Source organism: Heptranchias perlo, chromosome 33 (genome assembly GCF_035084215.1).
Source record: "Heptranchias perlo isolate sHepPer1 chromosome 33, sHepPer1.hap1, whole genome shotgun sequence".
Taxonomy (NCBI): domain Eukaryota; kingdom Metazoa; phylum Chordata; class Chondrichthyes; order Hexanchiformes; family Hexanchidae; genus Heptranchias; species Heptranchias perlo.
The window spans coordinates 1704050-1728072 of NC_090357.1; the positions used below are offsets into that span (position 1 = coordinate 1704050).

The 24023-nt window shown below is 43.0% G+C and overlaps 1 protein-coding gene across 1 annotated transcript in view; it reads right to left on the reverse strand.

The window, feature by feature from the left end:
- The window catches only part of cbl (Cbl proto-oncogene, E3 ubiquitin protein ligase), a 174282-nt gene that overhangs the window by 122423 nt on the left and 27836 nt on the right, over positions 1–24023 (reverse strand). Inside the window, exon 2 of the mRNA XM_067970839.1 lies at positions 15893–16140. Coding sequence (XP_067826940.1) covers positions 15893–16140 — 248 coding nt within the window. The remainder of the gene's footprint in view (positions 1–15892; positions 16141–24023) is intronic.

Consider the following 24023-nt stretch of genomic DNA (forward strand, 5'->3'; position numbering starts at 1 on the left):
TTTTTTTAGCCAGTACGTGACAAGCCCAACAAGAGGGGATGCAATTCTAGATTTAGTCCTGGGAAATGAAGATGGGCAAGTGGGTGAAGTGACAGTGGGTGACCATACTGGGGATAGTGACCACAATTCAGTTAGTTTTAGCATTATTATGGAAAAGGACAGAGTTAAATCAGGAATAAACATTTTAAATTGGGGGAAGGCAAATTTTACAGAATTAAGAGGTGATTTGGCAGAAGTGGACTGGACACAACTACTTGAGGAGAAATCAGTGGCAAGCCAGTGGGAGGCACTAAAAAGTGAAATTCTACAGGTACAATGCAGACACGTCCCCTCAAAGAAAAAGGGTGGCACTGCCAAATTTAGAGCCCCCTAGTAGTCTAGAAGTATACGGGGTAAGATAAAGCAGAAAAAGAAAGCTTACGACTGTCACAGAAAACTAAATACTGCAGAAAGCCTAGAGGAGTATAGAAAGTACAGGGATGACATAAAAAAGGAAATAAGGAAAGCAAAGAGAGGGCATGAGAAAATATTAGCTAGTAAGATTAAAGAAAACCCAAAGATGTTTTACCAATACATTAAGAACAAGAGGATAGCTAAGGAAAAGGTGGGACCTATCAGGAATGATAAGGGTAACTTGTCTGTAGAACCAGAGGACGTGAGTAGGGTTTTAAATGAATATTTCATCTCCGTATTCACAAAGGAAAGGGATGATCCGGACGTGGTAGTTAAAGAGGAGAGGTGTGAAATATTGGATAAGGTAAACATTACGAGAGAGGAAGTACTTGAGGGACTGGAATCCTTGAAAGTTGATTAGTCACTAGGGCCAGATGGATTGTTTCCTAGGCTATTCAAGGAAGCCAGGGAGGAAATAGCGGATGCTCTGACGATCATTTTCCAATCCTCACTAGATACAGGGGCGGTACCGGAGGACTGGAAGACTGCAAACGTAGTCCCGTTGTTTAAAAAGGGTACGAGGGAAAGGCCGAACAATTATAGGCCGGTCAGTCTTACCTTGGTGGTGGGCAAACTATTAGAATCAATACTGAGAGAAAGGATAAACTGTCACTTGGAAAGGCATGGTTTAATCAGGGATTGTCAGCATGGATTTGTTCAGGGAAGGTCATGCCTTACAAATCTGATTGAATTCTTTGAGGAAGTGACAAGGAGGATTGATGAGGGTAGTGCAGCGGATGTTGTCTACATGGATTTTAGTAAGGCATTTGACAAGGTCCCACATAGCAGACTGGTCAGAAAGGTAAAAGGGAAATGTGGCGAATTGGATCCAAAATTGGCTCAGTAACAGGAAACAAAGGGTAAAAGTCGATGGATGTCTTTGCGAACGGAAATCCGTTTCCAGTGGTAGGGTTTAGTGTTGGGTCCCTTGCTGTTTGTGCTATATTTTAATGATTTGGACTTGAATGTAGGGGACATGATTGGCAAATTTGCAGACGACACAAAAATTGGCCGTGTAGTTGATCGTGTAGAGGATAGCTGTCGACTCCAAGAAGATATCAATGGGTTGGTGGAGTGGGCGGAAAAGTGGCAAATGGAGTTCAACCCGGAGAAGTATGAGGTAATGCACTTAGGGAGGGCAAACAGTAAAAGGGAATACGCAGTAAACAGGAATATATTGAGGGGTAGAGGAAGTGAGAGACCTTGGAGTGCATGTGCACAGGTCCCTGAAGGTGGCAGTACAGGTAGATAAGGTTGTGAAGAAGGCATACGGAACACTCTCCGTTATTAGCCGAGGTACAGAATACAAAAGCAGGGATGTAATGATGGAACTGTATAAAACGCTGGTAAGGCCACTGCTGGAGTATTGTGCACAGTTCTGGTCACCACATTACAGGAAGGACGTAATTGCTCTGGAAAGAGTGCAGAGATTCACAAGAATATTGCCCAGGCTTGAAAATTGCAGCTATGAGGAGAGATTGGATAGGCTGGGGTTGTTTTCCTTGGAGCAGAGGAATATGAGGGGAGACTTGATTGAGGTGTACAAAATTATGAGGGGCCGAGATAGAGTGGACACGAAGTACCTGTTTCCCCTAGTGGACAGTTCAAGAACTAGAGGACATAGATTTAAGCTGATTGGCGGAAGGATTAGAGGGAACATGAGGAAAAGCTTTTTTAACCCAGAGGGCGGTGGGTATATGGAATTCGCTGCCTGAATTGGTGGTAGATGCAGGGACCCTCAACTCTTTTTAAAAAGTACCTGGGCCTGCATCTAAAGTGCTGTAAGCTGCAGGGCTACAGACCGGGTGCTGGAAGGTGGGATTAGAATGGGCACCTGGTTGTTCTTCGAGCCGGCGCGGACACGATGGGCCGAATGGCCCCCTTCTGTGCTGTATCTTTTCTATGGTTCTATGGTTCTAATACTTACAAGTGGCAGAACTACAGGAGATAACATTCATTGAAGATAAGTGCACGGTCTTACACAGTGGTGCTGAACTAGCGAGGGGGGAGGCTGAAAGAGATCTGGGAGTGGTAATAGACACTACACTGATCATGTCCAGTCACTGCAGAAGAGCAATTAACAAAGCAAACAGAATGCTGAGCTATATTGCCAAATCAGTAGAGTTAATTTATAAGCTGAAAATGTACAGTGCTCTGGTCAGGTCGCAACTTGAATACTGTATTCAGTTCTGATCACTGAGACATAAGGGAAACATCCACAGCCCTGACAGCGGTGCAGAGACAGGCCATGAAGCTAACTTTGGGTGTTAAGGGTAGTGATTTATGAGGAAGGTTAGAAAAAACTTGGACCTTTCAACCTTCAAAGTAAGTGCATGAGAGGGAACCTTAGAGTTACTTAAGATAGTAAATGGATTAGAAAATGTCAATCCTGAGCACTATTGCAAGTTAAACCACAACCACAGAAGGAAAAGCTAGATGGGCCGAATGGCTTCCCTCATCTGTACACATCTTTGTACAGAGTAATCTTTGTTTTGAGAGATATTTTAGTATTTCACCAGAAGTCATCCATTTTGTTAAAATGCTGCTTTGCCAACAGTAGCTGATAATGTTCAATATTAGTATTGCTACATATTGTACTTCCAAGATTGATATATTGCAGCAATGTAGAAAAAGTCTCTGTCAACCTACTACAATTTTAACATCCTGTTGCCTGCTTTTCCAGTACTATGGGATCATATCCCATAATTGTAAAGTGTAAGCAGATGAGCTATGAAGAAAGATTAAAGAAGCTTAAGCTTTGCAATCTACAAAGAAAGCATTTGAGGGGGAGTGAGGAATCTCAACATATATAAAATATGAAATGGTACAGATCTGGTAAAATCAACCGATTGGTTAATCAAACAATGCAAAAAAATTCACAACCAATGCAAGTATCAATAACTTGCATTTATATAGCACCTTTATCAAAGAAACATTCCAAGGCATTTCACAAATAGCTACAAGAAATCTAACACTGAGGCAGGAAAGGAGATTTGATTTAAGTACATTTCAGTGTTTTTCTGTTTCAGCCATACTTTTCAGTCACAGGAAATCTACAATGGCATCTACTGGGTTGGGTCACTTCCACAGCTAGAAAAATGATTATGTCGATGTTCTGAGTCATCAGCACCCAATCGAGCAACCAGAAGTTATTTGGCAGACAGTTGAAAAGTACATCAATGTGTAAAAATGTAATTCAGTAACTATGATCTTTCCAGCAGTGAAGTGGACTGAATAGCCCCAAAACCATCAACTGAAGGGAAGCCTCAGATGCCAATCATATACTGCATGAATGCCTTCAACAGTTTAACTCCCTCTAAAGAGAACCATTTATTTTGGAGAATGGCCTTCAAATCTAATTCAGACAGATGACAGTCTTCCTTATGCTAGGTGGAGAGTTCTGAAGACTTACAGAATCCATGAAGAAACAAACCATCCTCAATGATTTCCCTAATTTCCATAAACTGAGGTTTGAACCTCCATCCCATCCCAGCTCACACTGCAGCACAGTAATTTATTAATTTATTGCATGAGCCATTCAACCTCAAGCATAAAGGGTTTAGGCAGTCTCAATCCAATTCCCAGTATCTTAAGTAACAAAACAAGACACAAACTCAACAATCTGTATCCAGAGCAGGGAGGGAAATGCAGACTGTGAAAGAGAGGAAGGTAGGAGCTTTGTATTGCATCTGAACCGTGTAGTACTTGACACTGACATTGAGAAAAAGAGATATAAATTCCGTCCTCAACTGCATCATGCTCAACTTTGGCGAACTTATATGTGGCTTGTTTTTTTTTTTAAAAATTGCCGAAATCAATTTACCCAGTTGTACCAACTCTCTCTGGCAGTTTAGCACATTATCTCTCCAGTAGACCTCTGTGTAGGTCAGTAGCTATACTGCACAAATAACAATAACGAGGACACAGCAAGAATAGCATTTGAACTCTGTACTCAGGATGATGCAGAAATGCCATCATCCAGGGCAGTGAGGATGACATAGGATCATAGAACGAAACAGCACAGAAGGAGGCCATTCAGCCCATCATGTCTGTGTCGGCACTTTGAAAGAGCTATCAATTAGTCCCATTTTCCTGCCTTTTCCCTATAGTACTGCAAATTTTTCCCCTTCAAGCATTTATCCAATTCCCTTTTGAAAATTAAAAAAAATTATCCTCATCTCGCCTCTGGTTCTTTTGACAATTATCTTAAATCTGTATCCTCTGGTTACCGACCCTTCTGCCACTGGAAACAGTTTCTCCTTATTTACTCTGTCAAAACCCTTCATGATTTTGAACACCTCTATTAAATATCCCCTTAATCTTCTCTGCTCTAAGGAGAACAACCCCAGCTTCTCCAGTGTCTCCACGTAACTGAAGTCCCGTATCTCTCGTACCATTCTAGTAAATCTCCTCTGCACCCTCTCTAAGGCCTTGAATCCTTGCTAAATTGTGGTGCCTATAATTGGACACAATACTCCAGGCTGGGGCCTAACCAGTGATTTATAAAGATTTAACATAACTTTCCTGCTTTTGTACTCTATGCCTCTGTTTATAAAGCCATGGATCCCGTATGCTTTTTTAAAAACAGTCTTCTCAACGTGTCCTGCCATTCAAAGATTTGTGTACGTACACCCCCAGGTCTATGTTCCTGCACCCCTTTTAAAATTGTACCATTTAGTTTATATTGCCTCTCTTCATTCTTCCTTCCAAAATGCATCATTTCACATATCTCTGCATTAAATTTCATCTGCCATGTGTCTTCCCATTTCATCAATCTGTCTATGTCCTCCTGAAGTCTGCTACTATCCTCCTCACTGTTTACTACATTTCCGAGTTTTGTGTCATCTGCAAACTTTAAAATGATGCTCTGTATACCCAAGTACAGGTCATTAATTTATATAATAAAGGAGCAGTGGTCCGAATACCGACACCTGGGGTTCACCAGTGCTTACTTCCCTCCAGTCTGAAAAATAACTGTTCACTACTACCCTCTGCTTTCTGTCTCTAAGCCAATTTTGTATCCACGCTGCCACTGCCCCTTCAATCCCATGTATTCACAATGCATTGCAATTCTAATAACTACAATCTTTCAACTCCAGTGAGCTAGTAGAAGCAATTGTGAGACGTTGGCAAGAACTTAGAACTGTGTGAGAGCTAAAAGGAATTAGGAAGGAAGGAAATAAGAGTGCAATGAAGCCACAAGAGTGTTATTGCACTCTGTAGCATCTATCAACACAAAACAGCAGCACAACCCTCAAAAAAAAAAGCACTTTGGAAATGCTGATAACACTGCTGACACCCACAGACTATTTTTGCACAGTTCTTTGCTAAAAATTGACGTCATCAGTCCAAGCTGTCTTAATTATTTCTGTGTCAACAGGTACTGCAGCATCAAAAATCCCTACTGTGCACACTGCTGCCTTTGCTCTAGTTTCAGTCGATAACAGTGTGCACGTGTGCTAGACATGAATTAAATTTACCAAAAGATGTAGCAATGGTATTTTTCAACAGGAAGCACTTAGCAAGTCAAAGAAAAACAAATGGTTCTTTCAGAAATATGTTTAAAAACATAAGAAATAGGAGGAGTAGGCCACATGGCCCCTTCAAGCCTGCTCATTCAGTCAGATTATGGCTGATCTTCAACCTCAACTCCACTTTCCTGCCCGATCCCCATATAATGCTTAAGACACTAAAGGAATTTTTAAAAAATCAATTCATTGAAATTCTATATGAAGACTGACCAGGTCAGAAACAAATTCAGCCTTGATAAAGATGTGCTTATATCAGGCTCTCAGTATAGATGTATCACAAGCTAAATTGCAAAATATATCGCAATTAAATGAGATAGATGGCTGAAAACCAAAGATCTGGCATTATGTCACTGGCAATTTCCATACATCTTATTGGCTAAAATATAACTCAAAATGTCTTGAAGTGGTTTGTAGATATCTACAAATATTTCAATATCTCCAACTTAATTGCCACAATGCAACCTCAGTCTTAGAAAAGAAATGTTATATGAACTTTAAAAAGATTAACCAGGTTGAAAGTTTTAAGTACCTGGATTTGTTTTGGGAGCCGCATACAAACCATTTCAAACTTTCTCCCAATATCAGCTCAACGAGCTAACCTGGAATGCCAAAAAAAATGACTCTCAGAGTTACTGTTCACCCTAATAAAAATGCTCTTACTTTTATCCCATTTTAGTTCAACCTCAACTAAATATGCTCTGCATTTAAGGTAGAAAGTGGAACCTCAATGGTCCCCTGATGAGTGCAAGTTTATACAGTGAGTGGCTAAGTTTTATAAATTAAAGTTTAATCCTGGGTCTTTACTGAGTTAGTTCATCTCCACTGGGGCAAAGATATGGCATCTAAAATTGGCTTCAGTCCCCTTTGATTATGCAAAGCAAAATCAGCCAGGGTTCATGCTCTTCATTGATATCCATCAACGTCTATTGGAAGAACACATATATGGATGTTGATTGAGGACAGGATAAGGCTGAGATGGGATACCTCCACAACACTCACCATTAAAACTCATTCGCGAAAAATGTTTTTTTTGGCAAGGTAAGGGAGATTCCCTTACCCCAGCTTTCAGGAGGGAGAAAAGGAAAATTATGAGAAATAGACGGGAGGAGAGGAGGAGCACGAAGCTCAATTCAAAAATTTCATAATTTAACTCACAGGTAGTGATGATTTGATGCATTTCAAAGAATGCTATTGATTATAGAAAGTACACGCCTGGACATTTCTGTGCTAAACTATCTTTGCTACGAGAGGGGATTGCATGGAAAAGTATTTGGTCCAGGATATGTTTCAGGCAGTTTCTTAGCACTATAGACACCAACGTCAGACAGCAGACACGCTTCCAGGGAATTCTATTTCCTACCCAACACCATCGTGGGAGTAGCACAAGCACAAGGACTGCAGTGGTTCAACACAAAGATCCACCACCACCTTCACAGGGCAGCTAAGGAGGGGCAATAAATGTAACCTTGCCAACGTCAGCCATATCCCAAGAACAAATAAGACAAAATGATTTACTGAGGGTTCAAAAAGTTATTTTATAATTAAAATTATGAATCAGAAAATAATAGAAAGTTACGACACAGAAGGAGGCCATTCGGCAAATCGTGTCCGTGCCAGCCGAAGAAGAGCTATCCAGCTTAATCCCACTTTCCAGTACTTGACCCATAGCCCTGTATGTTATGGCACTACTAGTGCACATCCAAGTACTTTTTAAAATGAGGTGAGGGTTTCTGCCTCTACCACCCTTTCAGGCAGTGATTTCCAGACCCCCACCACTCTCTGGGTGAAAACATTTCTCCTCAGCTCCCCTCTAATCCTTCTACCAATTACTTTAAATCTATGCCACCTGGTCAATGACCCCTCCGCTAAGGGAAATAGGTCCTCCCTACCCACTCTATCTAGGCCCCTTGGAATTTTATACACCTCAATTAAATCACCCCTCAGCCTCCTCTGTTACAACGAAAACAACCCCAGCCTATCCAATCTTTCCTCATAGCTAAAACTCTCCAGTCCTGGTAACATCCTCATAAATCTCCTCTGTACCCTCTCTAGTGCAATCACATCTTTCCTAAAATGTGGTGACCAGAACAGTACAGTTGATATCTTCCTGCAGTCCACAGCTTTCCTCCTCACTATCAACCACTTAGCCAATTTTTGTATCATCATAGGGGAGTCCTTATCCAACTATTTGCCAATGTTCTGATTTTTAATACACACCCGGATGACCATGGAGTACAACCACCGAGTATCCATTCTATCTAGTCCAGTCATAATTTTATATACCTCAATTAAATTTCCCCTCAGCCTTCTTTGTTCTAAAGAAAACAACCCCAGCCTATCCAATCTTTTCTCATAGCTAAAATTCTCCATGGCAGCCGTGGCAACATCCTCGTAAATCTCCTCTGTAGTCACATCTTTCCTGTAATGTAGTAACCAGAACTGTATGCAGTACTGAAGCTGTGGCCTAACCAATGTTTCATACAGTTCTAGCATAACTTCCCTGCTCTTATATTCTGTGCCTCGGCTAATGAAGGAAAGTATCCCGTATGCCTTTTAAACCACCTTAACTACCTGTCCTGCTAACTTCAGGGATCTGTGGACATGCACTCCAAGGTCCCTTTGTTCCTCTGCACCTCTCAGTATCCTCCCATTTATTGTGTACTCCCTTGCCTTGTTTGCCCTCCCCAAATGCATTACCTCACATTTCTCTGGATTGAATTCCATTTGCCACTTTTCTGCCCACCTGACCAGTCCATTGATATCTTCCTGCAGTTTGCAGCTTTCCTCCTCACTATCAACCACATGGCCAATTTTTGCATCATCTGTAAACTTCTTGATTAAGTCCCCCACATTCAAGTCCAAATCATTAATATATACCACAAAAAGCAAGGGACCCAGTACTGAGCCTTGCGGAACCCCACTGGAAACAGCCTTCCAGTCGCAAAAACACCTGTCAACCATTACCCTTCGCTTCCTGCCACTAAGCCAATTTTGGATCCAACTTACCACTTTCCCTTGGATCCCATGGGCATTTACTTTTTTGACCAGTCTGCCATGTGGGACCTTGTCAAAAGCCTTGCTAAAATGCGTTACCCCTCATCGACCCTCCTCGTTATCTCCTCAAAAAATTCAATCAAGTTAGTCAGACACAACCTTCCCTTGACAAATCCACGATGACTGTCCTTCATTAACCCGTGCCTTTCTAAATGATGATTTATGCTGTCCCTTAGACTTAATTTGCCCACTACTCAGGTTAGACTGACTGACCTATAATTACTTGGTCTATCTTTTTCTCCCTTTTTAAACGGTACAATGTTAGCAGTCCTTCAATCCTCCAGCACCACACCTGTAGCCAGGGAGGATTGAAAAGCCTCTGCTATTTCCTCCCTTGCTTCTCTTAACAGCCTGGGATACATTTCATCCGGGCCTGGTGATTTATCTACTTTCAAAGATGCTAAACCCCTTAATACTTCCTCATGCATTAAATCTGATTCAAATTCACAACTCAGAAGTTGGAGGTAGCCTCTGATAATGGTTTGTTTTGCTCTAGGTCACTGAAATATTCTAAATAGATTGGGAAACTTAAGTAAATTGTTTTGTTGAAATGCATACCAGATACGAAGAGACAGGCAAGAGTGATTTTAGAAAGATGATCACTACAGGTCTCTCTCAAAGCAGACAGCTGAGAGGAGAAGCAATGAAGAACAGTCTCAAAGAGGCTTGGAAGCAGAAAGTCACTACTATAAACTGGCCAGCAACAGGAACAGAACAAAGAACCAACTACTTCAGAAACGTATTTTCTTATCGAGATCACAGTGTACTATATGAAATGCAAACACTTCGGCTGGGTGCACTTCTGGTGGGTTGCGCATAGCAACACATACAAAGAATGTCTGTATCACATATTTCACAGATCGGGATAAGAAATCCACAATCTATAATTAATATGTACAACAAAAAAAATGCTCCAGGGCAAAATCCACAGGTAGGGTCTGTATGATTTTTAAAAAAAGACAACTACCTTCTGATATCCACAGTGCATGTTTAATAATTTCATTTCAGGACCCATCCCTCATCTATAAGATACCTAGAAGTAAAGTACTCTCTGAAGGCCACCCTCCCCAAGAGATCTCCCTTATTGCTAGATCTTCTCTCCTCTTTCCTTCCCTTCCTCACTGCTATCCAGCAACTCTATTGAAAGAATGCATTACATGGATGTTGGTTGAGGACAGGATCAGGCTCTGATGTGATATCCCCACAACACTCAGCATTAAGGCTCACAAGCGAATAAGTCACTTTGGCACGGTAAGGGCCCTTACCCTAGCTTTCGGGGGGGGGGGGGGGGGGGGGGGGGGGGTTAGTGGAGGAGGAAAAATTGCTGGGAAATGGACAAGGGGAAGCTAGAAGCTTAACTCAAAAATTTAACAATTTAACTCACTGGTAATGATGATTTGAAGCATTTCAAAAAAGGTAGTGGGGAGGATGATCATTACAAAATGGGATTAAATTTAGCTGTGGGTTTTGCCCCAATTTTCTACCCTCTCCTCCTTAAGGTTCTGTATCTTGCTTGGATATGGCTCCACAAGCACCTCCAAAAACCTCACCCAGAAGTGCATTACACAGACTATTCCGCAAGGAGGCATTACAGCCAAACCTAATCCTATCCTCTCAAAATCCAGGCGCACACACTTCCAACAGAGGATACTGGATACAGGTCAGAGGCTGAAACCATGACCAATTTCTCCCTTCTTAGCCCACTGGTACTGGTATGAACTGTGGCACTCTTCATTGTTGCCTCAGTTGAGATCAACTAACTCAGCACAGACCGGAGATCAAACCTGGGACCTTCTTGGTATGTATGGTTCAGCTATTCACTGAATAAGCTCACTGGGGTTATCTCAAAGTAACATTTACAACCTGCACGGATTTGCTAAAGGCAAATTGTGCTTAACTAATTTGATTGAGTTTTTTGAAGATGTAACAAAGAGGGTTGATGAGGGCAATGTGGTTGATGTTGTATATATGGACTTCCAAAAGGCATTTGATAAAGTGCCACATAATAGGCTTGTGAGCAAAGTTGAAGCCCATGGAATAAAAGGGGCAGCGACAGCATGGATACAAAATTGACTAAGTGACAGGAAACAGAGAGTAATGGTGAACGATTGTTTTTCGGACTGGAGGGAGGTATACAGTGGTGTTCCCCAAGGGTCGGTACTACGACCACTGCTTTTCCTCATATATATTAATGACTTGGACTTGGGTGTACAGGGCACAATTTCAAAATATGCAGATAACACAAAACTTGGAAGTGTAGTGAACAGTGAGGAGGATAGTGATAGACTTCAAGAGGATATAGACAGGCTGGCGGAACGGGTGGACAAGTGGCAGATGAAATTTAACACAGAAGTGCGTGGTGATACATTTTGGTAGGAAGAATTAGGAGAGACAATATAAACTAAAGGGTACAATTCTAAAGGAGGTGCAGGAACAGAGAGACCTGGGGGTATATGTGCACAAATCGTTGAAGGTAGCACGGCAGGTTGAAAAAGCGGTTAAAAAAGCATACGGGATCCTGGGCTTTATAAATAAGAGGCCTAGAGTACAAAAGCAAGGAAGTTATGATGAACCTTTATAAAACACTGGTTCGGCCACAAATGGAGTATTGTGTCCAATTCTGGGCACCGCACTTCAGGATGGATGTGAAGGTCTTGGAGATGGTGGAGAAGAGATTTACTAGAATGGTTCCAGGGATGAGGGACTTCAGTTACATGGATAGACTGGAAAAGCTGGGATTGTTCTCCTTGGAGCAGAGAAGGTTGAGAGGAGATTTGATAAGAGATATTCAAAATCATGCGGGGTCTAGACAGAGTAGATAGAGAGAAACCGTTCCCATTGGCGGACGGTTAAGAATCAGAGGAAACAGATTTAAGGTGACTGGCAAAAGAACGAAAGGCGACGTGAGGAAAAACCTTTTTTTAAACACAGCGAGTGGTTATGATCTGGAATGCACTGCCTGAGGAGGTGGTGGAGGCAGATTCAATCGTGGCTTTCAAAAGGGAATTGGATAAGTACTTGAAGGGAAAATATTTGCAGGGCTACGGGGAAAGGGAGGGGGAGTAGGACTAGCGGGATTGCTCTTGCAGAGAGCTGGCACGGGCTTGATGGGCCGAATGGCTTCCTACTGTGCTGTAACCATTCTATGATTCTAGAGCAAAAGTTGCAGCTGTGAGGAGGGAAAAGTTTGCAGTAGTAACAGCCACTTGAACGCTTGCTTGTTAGGCAAGCCCTATCAAGATTATATTCAAACCTATAGTACAGACAGAGTTTTATATGGTTTCTGTACCAATGCGCAGTAAACAGTACCTGATGGATGTACTGTTTAGCCATGTTCCAGTGAAGGGTACATTACACTCACTCTAGAAAGTATTAGCCCTCAAGAGGACTACAGCAAATTCTGCAACAATATAATATGAATGGAAATGGTGTGGATTTAGAAACAGTCTGAGACAAAGGGTATTTCTCAAAAAAGTGGTTGTACTCGAAGTATTCAATGGATGTTGCCCATTTTGAAAGTTGTAAAACATCTGCTAATTCAAGACTCAGCATACTAGGACCCTTAATTTTAAGATCAGATTACTTATACTCTAAAGAGAGACCCTGTTAGAATACCAAACTACATAAATCGCTAAGAGCTGGGACTATCCATCAACAGTGCAAACTCCCAAAGATGTAATTCAATATCTTAAAGTAGTTTTGGCACGATATCAGAACCTCAAACTTATGACTGCAAGAATCTCTATGCATTGGAGTTCCTTTGCACAAAGTGTTAATCATATTTAAGCCTCAGTAAAGAAAAAGTACTGAGATGGCGATTTCGAAACTGAACTTCCTTCCCCTCCCTCTGCGTGTAAACTGAAGTCACCCAAAGATTCTTTTCCTCTCCCAAAACAAGCGACTGCACAATTATTGTGCAAGATGTAATTGTGTAATGCAGGATCGGTGACATCTAAAAAGACAACTAGCTTCTGGTTTTGTCTTCTATTCATGCAAACGCACCACCAAAAATTGGAGGCTAAAAACACTAGAGCAGCAGAAAGATGTTGTAGAACCTTCTGAAGATTAGCTCCAATAAAATCAAGACTTCCACCACTTAAGGAAAAACATTTATTTTGATCAGAAATGAAAACACTAATCATCGCACCCACGCCAACCTATTCTGCTTAACAATATATTAATAACCAATGACTGACATGATGATCCAAAGTTGGACTATAACTTGGTGTTGTAAAATTGGTTACAAAGTTTAAAAGGTTACAAAAATCTCAGTTACCAAGATGCCAACCTGGTTGCCATAGTAATCACTATACATTGCTAATTCCAGATCATCAGGATTGGGAGGAAGGGCTGGGGGAGGGGGGGAAAAATAAACAAACTGACCGGTGAATACTGCAAGATCTCGCTCAGGTTAAATACTGCAAGATCTCCTAGCTAAACTGAATGGCTCAGTTGTCTGACTGAGTCCGTAGTCTGGTCAAACTATATAAAAACTGTCTTTCTCTTGTCTTTCTTTAACAACCTCAACCTCTCTCAGGTAACTAGAACTAACAAAAGTACCAGGGTAAACTCATGCCTTTTTTTATATCCGACATCAAAAACCATATCAAGGATTTGGCTTTTCCTCCAACTTGTGAAAAAAAGATAAACACTTTGATATGCTTGTTAATGAGGGTGGTGGTGCGAATACAGCCATCATCTATCTAACCACGGTCAAAATATGCAAGTTGCAAACTTGTCATGGCTTTTACAGGAAATGCTTCCTTATAAGGGATGACTGGCCACTGACCTAGAAAAAAGGTCACCATTTGTTGCTATGGGTTTAGAGGGTCATTAAAAAATCCTGAACAAAGGAAAAGCCACAGAAAACTGTTTAAGAATTACTATTAATACAAAATGGGGTTTTGATGCTATCCTCTCTTTTAGCTTCCTCTTATTTTTCCTATGCAATTTTACAACCATTAAACATTACTACAAACCCCTATTTCATGTAACATAAGGGGGCACTTTATAAAATTGTGATGCTGCACTATGATTATAAAAGAGGTCAGGTAAGAAGTGAGGGTTTTTACTACAGCAATGCAAGTCTGCTTTATTGAGGTAGAATACTACTGCAGATTCTAAGTTATATCTGTAGAAGAAGATGCCATCCAAAATTATACAATGGGAGCAGTGGTACTCAGTTTAGAGGGCATATTATAGTTTAAGCATTTTACTTGTTACAGATATATTCTGAATAAAGACATTCCCAAATCTACATATATTCCCACCCTTGTACTGTTTTGCCCCCAGTGAAAGTTTTCCCATGAGGGCATGACCATATTGCTTCTACGTAAGCTGATGCCAACACAACCTTAACAACTTGCATTTATATAGCGCATTTAACATAGTAAAATGTCCCAAGGCGCTTAAGTCAACATTGTGCCGACACTTCCTAGTCCAAGTTTTAGAATTTGTTTTAAGCTTTTGATCCTTGGCCCTGGAACCGAAAGGTTTCACACATGCAAACTGTCAGCTTTTAACAATGACTGACTGTGCACCCAAAACACTGACAATGTCTCAGCATTTGCCAACAAACAGCAGCAGACTGGGGCCCCCTCCTGCCAGTCTGGCTGCAATTGTACCAGAACTGCGCTCAGTGCCGCTCCCAAAATTAATGGCAGGGATTGCGGCCTCAGTGTACTGTAAGCAGGAACGCTGATGAGGGAAGGGAGAAAACTAAAAGGGAGGAAACAAAAAGAAGGGAAATAGATTACAATGAAGCAAGAACAGAAGATGGGAATGAAAGGGAGAGGGAAGACAGAAGAAGCTGGGAATAGCACTTTCACGTGAGGTAGGAAGGAGAGTACCAGCACTAACTGAGTGGGGAGGAAGACTTTCAGCGTGAACTGGAGGGCTGGGAGAGGGGAACAAATTGCTACCTTAACTGGGCTGGAGGGAGAGAAGTGTGGCAGCTTGAACTGGGTGTGGGGGGCAAAAGAGGAGCAGGAGCATCAGTATGAAATGGAAGGGAGAGGGTTGGAGGAAAAGGGAGCACTTACCATTCTACATCTACCATTTTACAAAGCCTGCGTAAAGACTTGTTTTCACGTCAGGGACATTCTTGAGCTTTGTGGGAGCTGCGTCAGCTTTTTTAAAAAATGTTGGCCAGCCTTTCAGAATTATTTTTAATAAGCTGGCAGATTTCCTGGTGCTAAATAAATAAATAATTTGCATACGGTACAAAAGGCGTCTGAGGGCTCTTCTATGCAACTATATGCAGAGACCAAAGCAAGTTAGTCTATCAGAATAACCAGATAACTCAGTAAATGAATCAAAGACTAGCAGCCAGAAGCCATCATTCCACAGGATACCCAAGGTCCCATTTGAAGCTTCTGCTCAACTGTAGGCCCCATTTTCCGATATAGCAACCAGAGCTATCAGTTTTCACCCTGCAAGCCTACAGCAATGAAGTAGAACATGCCAACTCACACATCCTGCATCAACCACATATTGTATCAGTTGTTAACCAACTTCCTTAGTTCAGATGACACCACTCTTATTGCAAAGGGAATGGTTCATCAATTTGAAGATCTCACACTTGGCACCTTTACACTTAACAACATATTGGTGCTATTTGCTGGAATTGCTATATAATTAGGTAGAGACAATTATATACAGCAATATACTAGTTTCAGATTATAAATTTTATACACTTAAGTATTCCACAATCAAGCTACATAAATGATGCAATTTTGAACAACACTCTAACACATACTGGCAACCATTTTGTATAGTTACACCACCGCCATCTGACTTATCAGCATTAGGGACTGCAAAGGGAATAAATAAAAAGAAACATAATCCACTCTTACCTTGGCTGTGAGGTTTCCTCATACATTTTCTCTTTCCCTTCCTTGAAAAGGCTAATGGTTTGTTTTGTTTTCTTAAGCAGGTTCTCCATGAAGACCCTGAAGTATTCATTCTCTCCAAGGACCTCCATCTTGCCCTCATATCGAGACAGGATCATACGTAGATGCTGGTAAGTGTCAGGCAACAGATCCAGAATATAGGGAGGGCTGTTCTTCAGCCCCACCTTGGGATTCTGGCACAGTCTCACCACCTATACAGAGAAAACAAATGAACCAAGGAATGTGTAAATAAATAGAGATAGGACATACAAAAGTGAGTGCAAGTAAAATAGTCTGTACTGGTCAACTGAAGGAGGTGCTCTTTAAAACAAAAGTAAAGCCATGCTCTATTATGGTAGAATCTGAGAATAGAAAGGAGGCCTCAGCTCATCAGGACTGTATCAGTTCTCTGATAAAGTACCCATTTAGTTAATTCTCCTACCCTTTCTCCATATCCTTCTAACATTATTTTCAAATATTTATTCACTGCCCTTTTAATAGCTATTATGGATTCTGCTACCACCGTTAATTCTAGTATGGCATTCCATGTTCCAATAACATTTCTCTGTGCAAAAACATTTCTTCTAATGTCTCCCTTCATTCGTTTGATAATCTTAAACCTATGCCCTCAGGTTACCAACTTACTGACTGGTGAAAACAGTTTTTCCCTATTTACCTCTCAAATTTGAACACCTCCTCTTAACCTTCTCTTTTCACCAGAGCAAAGCCTAGTTTCACTGGTCAAATGTAAGGAATCTTACAACACCAGGTTATAGTCCAACAATTTTATTTTAAAATCACAAGCTAGCGGAGATTATCTCTTTCGTCAGGTGAGTGAGTGAAAGGTTCTCAAATCGCATATCTTATATTAGGCTGGGACACCATCACACCAATCAAAGGTGTCGTTGGTGTTCAGACAGGTTAGCCACGGAAAACAGTAGGTCCCAGTATGCTGAATACACATTGTGTCAAATTACACAGACAGAGAGAAAGAGATCCGAAAGGCAGGGAGAGAGAGAGAGAGAGAGAGAAAATATTAAAAACAGATAACTTTTTTTTCCCCTTGCTGGTGGGGTTACGTGTAGCGTGACATGAACCCAAGATCCCGGTTGAGGCCGTCCTCATGGGTGCGGAACTTGGCTATCAATTTCTGCTCGACAATTTTGCGTTGTCGTGTGTCTCGAAGGCCGCCTTGGAGAACGCTTATCCGAAGATCGGTGGCTGAATGTCCTTCACTGCTAAAGTGTTCCCCGACTGGGAGGGAACCCTCCTGTACCCTACATCGACGACATTTTCTTCCTATGGACCCACGGCGAAGAATCACTGAAGAGACTACACGATAACATCAACAAGTTCCATCCCACCATCAAACTCACCATGGACTACTCCTCAGAATCGGTTTCTTTCTTGGACACACAAATCTCCATCAAAGACGGGCACCTCAGCACCTCACTCGACCGCAAGCCCACGGACAACCTCACGATGCTCCACTTTTCCAGCTTCCACCCTAACCACGTCAAAGAGGCCATCCCCTATGGACAGGCCCTACGAATACACAGGATCTGCTCAGACAAGGAGGAACGCGATGGACACCTACAGACGCTGAAAGACGCCCTCGTAAGAACGGGATATGACGCTCGACTTGTCGATCGACAGTTCCGACGGGCCACAGCGAAGAATCGCATAGACCTCCTCAGAAGACAAACACGGGACGCAACCAACAGAGAGTACCCTTCGTCGTCCAGTACTTCCTCGGAGCGGAGAAACTACGCCATGTTCTCCGCAGCCTTCAACATGTCATCGATGACGACGAACACCTCGCTAAGGCCATCCCCACACCCCCACTACTCGCCTTCAAACAGCCACCCAACCTCAAACAGACCATCGTTCGCAGCAAATTACCCAGCTTTCAGGAGAACAGCGTCCACGACACCACACAACCCTGCCACGGCAGCCTCTGCAAGACATGCCAGATCATCGACACGGATACCACCATCACACGAGAGGACACCACCCACCAGGTACATGGTTCATACTCCTGAGACTCGGCCAACGTTGTCTACCTCATACGTTGCAGGAAAGGATGCCCCGGAGCATGGTACATTGGCGAGACCATGCAGACACTGCGACAACGGATGAACGGACACCGTGCAACAATCGCCAGACAGGCGGGTTCCCTCCCAGTCGGGGAACACTTCAGCAGTCAAGGACATTCAGCCACCGATCTTCGGGTAAGCGTTCTCCAAGGCGGCCTTCGAGACACACGACAACGCAAAATTGTCGAGCAGAAATTGATAGCCAAGTTCCGCACCCATGAGGACGGCCTCAACCGGGATCTTGGGTTCATGTCACGCTACACGTAACCCCACCAGCAAGGGGAAAAAAAAGTTATCTGTTTTTAATATTCTCTCTCGCTCCCTGCCTTTCGGATCTCTTTCTCTCTGTCTGTGTAATTTGACACAATGTGTATTCAAGCATACTGGGACCTACTGTTTTCCGTGGCTAACCTGTCTGAACACCAACGACACCTTTGATTGGTGTGATGGTGTCCCAGCCTAATATAAGATATGCGATTTGAGAACCTTTCACTCACTCACCTGACGAAGGAGATAATCTCCGCTAGCTTGTGATTTTAAAATAAAATTGTTGGGACTATAACCTGGTGTTGTAAGATTCCTTACATTTGTCCACCCCAGTCCATCACCGGCATCTCCACATCATAGTTTCACTGGTGACATCCTTCCTAAAGTAGGGCACCCAAAACGGGGCACAATATTCCAATTATGGCCTAACCAATGATAGGTTTTATAAATAGGAGCACAGAGTAAAGAAGCAAGAGGTAATGCTAAACCTAGGACCCCAGACACTTTGTTTCTTATTTAAAACTTGTCCTCCCACTTTTAAAGATTTGTGTATCTGAACCCCTAGGTCTCTCTGCTCCTTTACTCCTTTGTAAAGTTTAACCATTTAGTGTTTATGCCCTCTCCATTTTCTTCCTGGCAAAATGTATCACCTCGCATTTTACCACATTAAATTTCATTCAACATCTATCTTCCCAATCTACTAACTCCTGAAATCACCTACAGTCCTCTTCACGTTTAATCAATCATTCTCTGTTTTTGGGTCTGCAAATTTTGAAATTGTGCCCCCATACGAGAGTCTAGATCATATACATATTATATACCTAAAAGAGCAAATAATTCTAATACTCACCCTGGGGGAAACCAGTTCAAAAAAGATCCATTAGGCAGTACTTTGTGTCCAGTTCTCTGCCCTTTACCCAATTTCCTATTCATCCCACCATACTTCTTCAAATACCACATAGCTTAATTGCATCAATAAGCATCCTTTGCTGAACCTTATCAAACACTTCTTGAAAATTCAGACATACCATCCACTGCATTTCCTTTATCAATACACTCCCTTATTTCTTCAAGGAACTCTTAAATTTGTCAGACACTTGATTTTTACAAATCCATGCTGACTGGATTTAATTAATTTATGATACTGAACCATACAACCCTTGAAGATCCTGGGTTCAATACCATGCATGTGGTGAACTAACTAATCACAAGCAGAATAACGGTAGGGGTGCTACAATTGGTCTTGGTGTTCCCAGACTATGGGGGGGGGGGGGAAGAGGGGGTAGAATCCACCATTGTCAATTCATCACAATCACTTAAGGACTGCTGAAATGCTGTGTGTGGATGGTAGGTGAGGACAGAAATGGCTCAACTGTGAAGACCCCTCCACCTAGTTAACTGGCTTGTTGACAGATTTAAGGAATCTTACAACACCAGGTTATAGTCCAACAGTTTTATTTGAAAATCACAAGCTTTCGGAGGCTTTCTCCTTCGTCAGGTGAGTGTCGAGATTCATTGAAAATTACCGCATATATAGTCATAGAACAATGCCTGGTGATTACAGATAATCTTTCCAACTGCCCGTTATCAAGGCCATCAAATTAATTGAATAGTGTTCAGACACAGAAACCTTAGATACCCCAGACAACTGAATATACAAACGGCCAGAACCAAAGAAAGAGAGGGAGAGAGAGAGAGAAACATCCGAAGAGAGAGAGAGAGAGAGAGAGAGAGAGAATGACCAGTTGTATTAAAAACAGATAACTTTTTTTTTCCCTTGCTGGTGGGGTTACGTGTAGCGCGACATGAACCCAAGATCCCGGTTGAGGCCGTCCTCATGGGTGCGAAACTTGGCTATCAATTTCTGCTCGACGATTTTGCGTTGTCTTGTGTCTCGAAGGCCGCCTTGGAGAACGCTTACCCGAAGATCGGTGGCTGAATGTCCTTGACTGCTGAAGTGTTCCCCGACTGGGAGGGAACCCTCCTGTCTGGCAATTGTAGCGCGGTGTCCATTCATCCGTTGTCACAGTGTCTGCATGTTCTCGCCAATGTACCATGCTCCGGGGCATCCTTTCCTGCAACGTATGAGGTAGACAACGTTGGCCGAGTCACAGGAGTATGAACCATGTACCTGGTGGGTGGTGTCCTCTCGTGTGATGGTGGTATCTGTGTCGATGATCTGGCATGTCTTGCAGAGGTTGCCGTGGCAGGGTTGTGTGGTGTCGTGGACGCTGTTCTCCTGAAAGCTGGGTAATTTGCTGCGAACGATGGTCTGTTTGAGGTTGGGTGGCTGTTTGAAGGCGAGTAGTGGAGGCGTGGGGATGGCCTTAGCGAGGTGCTCGTAGTCATCGATGACATGTTGAAGGCTGCGGAGAACATGGCGTAGTTTCTCCGCTCCGAGGAAGTACTGGACGACGAAGGGTACTCTCTGTTGGTTGCGTCCCGTGTTTGTCTTCTGAGGAGGTCTATGCGATTTTTCGCTGTGGCCCGTCGGAACTGTCGATCGACGAGTCAAGCATCATATCCCGTTCTTAAGAGGGCGTCTTTCAGCGTCTGTAGGTGTCCATCGTGTTCCTCCTCGTCTGAGCAGATCCTGTGTATTTGCAGGACCTGTCCATAGGTGATGGCCTCTTTGATGTGGTTAGGGAGGAAGCTGGAAAAGTGGAGCATCGTGAGGTTGTCCGTGGGCTTGCGGTCGAGTGAGGTGCTGAGGTGCCCGTCTTTGATGGAGATTCGTGTGTCCAAGAAAGAAACTGATTCTGAGGAGTAGTCCATGGTGAGTTTGATGGTGGGATGAAACTTGTTGATGTTATCGTGTAGTCTCTTCAGTGATTCTTCGCCGTGGGTCCATAGAAAGAAAATGTCGTTGATGTATCTGGTGTATAGCGTTGGTTGGAGGTCCTGTGCAGTGAAGAAGTCTTGCTCGAACTTGTGCATGAAAATGTTGGCGTATTGGGGTGCGAATTTGGTCCCCATGGCTGTTCCGTGTGTTTGGGTAAAGAACTGGTTGTCGAAGGTGAAGACATTATGATCCAGGATGAAGCGGATGAGTTGTAGGATGGCGTCTGGAGATAGGCCGTCATCGTGGGGGATACTGGTGTAGAGTGCCAAGACGTCCATCGTGGTGAGAAGTGTTCCTGGTTCAACTGGTCCGTGGGTGCTGAGTTTTTGTAGGAAGTCTGTAGTGTCGCGACAGAAGCTGGGGGTTCCCTGTATGATGGGTTTCAGGATGCCCTCGACGTATCCAGAGAGGTTCTCACACAGGGTTCCGTTACCTGATACGATAGGACATCCAGGTGTGTTGGCTTTGTGTATCTTTGGGAGGCAGTAGAAGTCTCCCACGCGGGGAGTACGTGGGATGAAAGCGCGGAGGATGCTTTGAAGATCTGGGTCGAAGGTCTTGATCAGTTTGTTGAGCTGGTGGGTGTGTTCTTTGGTCGGATCTGTGGGTAACCGTCTGTAGTGTTCCTGGTTGTCCAGTTGTCGGTATGCTTCTTTGCAATAGTCCGTTCTGTTCTGTAGGACGATGGCTCCTCCTTTGTCTGCTGGTTTGATGACGATGTTGCAGTTGGTCTTGAGAGCGTCGATGGCGTTGCGTTGTGCTCGGGTGACATTCTGGACTGTCTTGTGAGTGCGGCTGATGAATCTGGCATAGACGCATCTCCTGACAGCTTGAGCATACATGTCAAGCTTAGGGCAGCGACCCTCCGGAGGAGTCCAGTTTGACTCTTTCTTCTTCGGTTGCTGTACCACGGATCCCTCTGTCTGCTGTTCTGGATCGTTGATTGTCTCATTGGGTTCGCTGCTGAAATCTTGGGATTTGTGGAAGAATTCCCGGAGCCTCATTCTCCTGATGAATTCCTCTGTGTCCGCCGCTAGACTGATGGGGTCCATTCTGGTGGTGGGGCAGAAGTTGAGCCCTTGGCTGAGAACCTCGATTTCGTCTGGTTGAAGGGTGTGATTGGACAAATTGACGATAGACTTCCCTGTGGTTGCAACCGTGGTACCGGGGGAGGCTTGGTTGATGCTGGTGGTGATGCCGAGTTTCTTGTTGACACATTGCCTAGGCTCACACAAAGAATAGTCCCTTAGCAAGGTAATAGTGCTACTACCACCTATGAAACGGTACCCCAGCATACATCACCACCTTCGGGCAAGAAGAAAAATGTGGTGGGGGGGGGGGGGGGGGGGGCGGTGGAGTGAGAAACCACTACAAAGAACTATAATTGAACTTCTTCTTCTGTTTGAAGGAAAATAAATCAGAAACAAACATTAAGCCTGGATTCCACCATTGGGGAAGTGGCTGGGAGGACAAACTACTGAGGTCAAGAGCACAAGGACAAAGTAATGCTTCTAATTTTTTACTTCCCTGGTTAATGCAAGGGAAGTGAACTTGGCAGCTTAAATGAGTCCAATTCTCTAATTGCCCAACTTGAAGAAAGGGGTACTGATGAAAATGTTTCCATAAAGAGCTTAAGTGACTGAAGCAGAGACCATGTCATAGGAACATGCCGACATTCAAGAATAGCTTAGATAGGTGATTGAAGGAAAGAGGAATAAAGCGATATGGGATTAGGAAGGGCAGATGGAATCAAGACTATTGCTTATGTGAAGGATAAACACCAGAGACTGGTTGTGCCGAACAGTCTATTTCCATTTTGTAATTTCTATGTAATATGTAAAGAAAGTTTTTCTCAATGTAAAAGCACTCTTTCTCCCCCACCCCCTCCCAAAAAAATTAGGCTTAAAAACCATCTACCTCAAAGGAGAAATCTTACATTTAATGATCACTTTACAGCTCCATAAAGTCCTGCTATTTCAACTCACAAACCTAACACTAAGCCACTCAGGCTGGCATGAGCACTTTACATAGCCCTGTACAGATTGGTATGAAATGATGCAGACGAGCTGGATACTACTGTGTAATGTGCATCCAGCCAGTGCTGAATGTTCAGGATCAGATACTTCACAATCGAAGAAGTTAATGAGTCTACCAGTGAGTGTGTACACACAATGGTGCAATTACTGAAGTATTGAATTAATGAACCATCACTCCCGATATCAATCCAACTCCAAATCTATTCAAAATCAACAGGAATAGAAATATACCAAAAGGATGTTGAAGTTAAACCACAAGTCTTTGTAGCCATTTTGTTTTGCAAAAGAGGAACTGATAAGATTAACCGGCAGACAATCGCAAGACTACTCCAGTAAATTCACCCAAAAGGGAAGGCCCATATTTGGCCACTGCATTTGGGGCTGGTGAAACTGTGATACAAGTGATGACTGGCTACAGTCTCCCAAAGCCAAATCTGCTTTTCCCAAGAATTTCTGCTGGTGAAAATGTTTATCCAGAACACTAACTTCATTTATTACAAAATATATTAATATTTATATTAAAAATTACCACAAAGGTCATAATCTCTGTATTATTACCTGAGCCACAAGCAAATTGGCATAGGGTCAATAAGATCAGGGAGATGAATGCATGGCTCAAAGATAAGTGTGGGAGAAGTGGATTTCGATTCGTGGGGCACTGGCACCAGTACTGGGGAAAGAGAGAGCTGTTGCGTTGGGACAGACTACACCTGAACCATGCTGGGACCAGAGTTCTAGCGAATCGAATAACTAGGGAGGTAGATAGGGCTTTAACTAAATAAGGAGTGGGGGGGGGGGGTGAAAAACAGTCCCGGTGGCAAGAAATCTAGAATGCTAAAGAGAAAAGACAAGGA